The sequence below is a fragment of the Arachis ipaensis genome, chromosome B09 (assembly GCF_000816755.2).
Source record: "Arachis ipaensis cultivar K30076 chromosome B09, Araip1.1, whole genome shotgun sequence".
NCBI classification, from domain to species: domain Eukaryota; kingdom Viridiplantae; phylum Streptophyta; class Magnoliopsida; order Fabales; family Fabaceae; genus Arachis; species Arachis ipaensis.
In genome coordinates, this window is record NC_029793.2 from 88,155,044 (window position 1) to 88,156,793 (window position 1,750).

Sequence of the window (1,750 nt, forward strand, 5' to 3'; positions counted from 1 at the left end):
AACTATATAAAAATCAGTTTTTGTTAACATTTTTAGTTATTACTTTAATAATGGTTCTTGTTACCATATGCCATATGCAAGTTCTTTCATTATGTTAATCATAATAAATACTTGAGTGATGGAAACTGAATTTTATATATACATATTACTACTATTTCTGTTTTATTTTATCCATTATTTTTTTTGTATATTTTTAAGATAAGGTATTTTAAAAGTAAAAAAAAATAAAGAAAATGTATTTTTGGTACAATTTGTATATAAATAAAAAAAAGAATGACAATGACAAAATAAAAGAGATTATAAAAATATCTTTCATGTCATAGAATCATTAAATAGGGATTATAGGAATTATCTTTCATTGAATATTTATAATTTTACCGAATTTTCAATTAGATCCTTATATTTTTTTTAATTGAGTTTCTGGGAGTATACAAGTAATTTCATAATTCACTAACATTTTTTTTTTGTTTAACGTTAATAAGGACTAAATAAAAAAAAATAATGTACAAGGACCCAATTGAAAAGAAAAAAAGTATAGAGACTTAATTGAAAATTTAGTGAAACTATAGAGACTTGCAGAATAATTAAACCTTTTTCAGAAGATAAATGCTATAGTGCATATTAAATTGTGCCTAACTTACTAAGAAAAATTATAGGATCCGCAAAGTAATTAAATCAATAATTATTTAAGCATGACCGAATCATCATCCGAGTCAACTCTAACCAACCGGTTGAGCGAAAAATCTGATCGGTTTAGCTACGGGTTCGGTTCTATGGCTTTCATGTCCATTTTCCATTTTGCCTTGAACGAATTGGTATTCCTTCTTTCTTTATTATTATTTTTTAAGTTTTTTCTCTAGAAACTAGAAAAGAAGAAAGAAATCACACTCAGAAACCCACTGCAAAACATTGAAACCCAGAAACCCCGAGAAAACTCGCACTCTCCAAAACGATGTCGTCTCAAAACGGCTACGACCGCGGCAACCTCCAACAGCATCAACCTCCGCCGCAACAGCAACAAGGTATACCCTCTATTCCAGTAACTTCTTTTCGCAATAGATAGATATAAGAAAAAGAAGATTACTTTATCTAGTTTAACGAATTATATCCTTTTTCTTTGTTACAATATTTTGATTTTGGTTTATGCAAATAATAATTCATTGAATCTGGTTTGGGAAGGTGAAGATGGTGGTACTGCTGAAGTGGGATGGTATGTTGCGGCTGATAATCAACAACAGTTTGGCCCTTACGCTCGCTCTGAGCTGCTCCGTGAGTTCTTTATTTATTTCTTAGCTTGTTTTGATTTCAGGAATGTCATTTTAGTTTGATATATTTTTTACTTTAACCTTCGGAATAGGCAATATATGGATTCAACACTGGATTAATGTACAACTGGAGTTCACTTTTTGCCGCATGTTGATTTTGGTGTCTGAATGGCCATGTTGGAATAGCATAACTGTATTGATTTGCTGTGTTTGGTTGTTCCCTAAAATTTTATTGATATTGGGCGGCGAATGCAGCGTTACGTTGTACACTATGATTCTCGTTGAAATGCGGCTAAAATTTGATCATACTAATCCTTTTTTAGGAACTAATATCTCTGAGGGTTAAGGACTAAATTGAACTTTAGGAACTATGCTTTTTCATTTTTCAGGGACTAATGTGTTGGAGATTATTTTGGTCGGAGAGAAATTTGAGGGAGGTTTACTCTTAGGCTATGTTTGGTGTTGTTTTTGTTTTTTTTTGGGGG

The 1,750-nt window shown here is 31.0% G+C and overlaps 1 protein-coding gene across 2 annotated transcripts in view; it reads left to right on the forward strand.

Moving 5' to 3' along the window:
• LOC107618082 (splicing factor U2AF-associated protein 2) overlaps positions 840-1,750 on the forward strand; it is a 6,058-nt gene continuing 5,147 nt past the window's right edge. The window contains exons 1-2 of one of the 2 annotated variants that reach the window (XM_016320010.2): positions 840-1,022; positions 1,180-1,269. In XM_016320010.2, coding sequence (XP_016175496.1) covers positions 953-1,022; positions 1,180-1,269 — 160 coding nt within the window. In that variant the 5' untranslated portion in view covers positions 840-952. The remainder of the gene's footprint in view (positions 1,023-1,179; positions 1,270-1,750) is intronic. The other variant, XM_016320011.2, reaches the window with a different exon arrangement.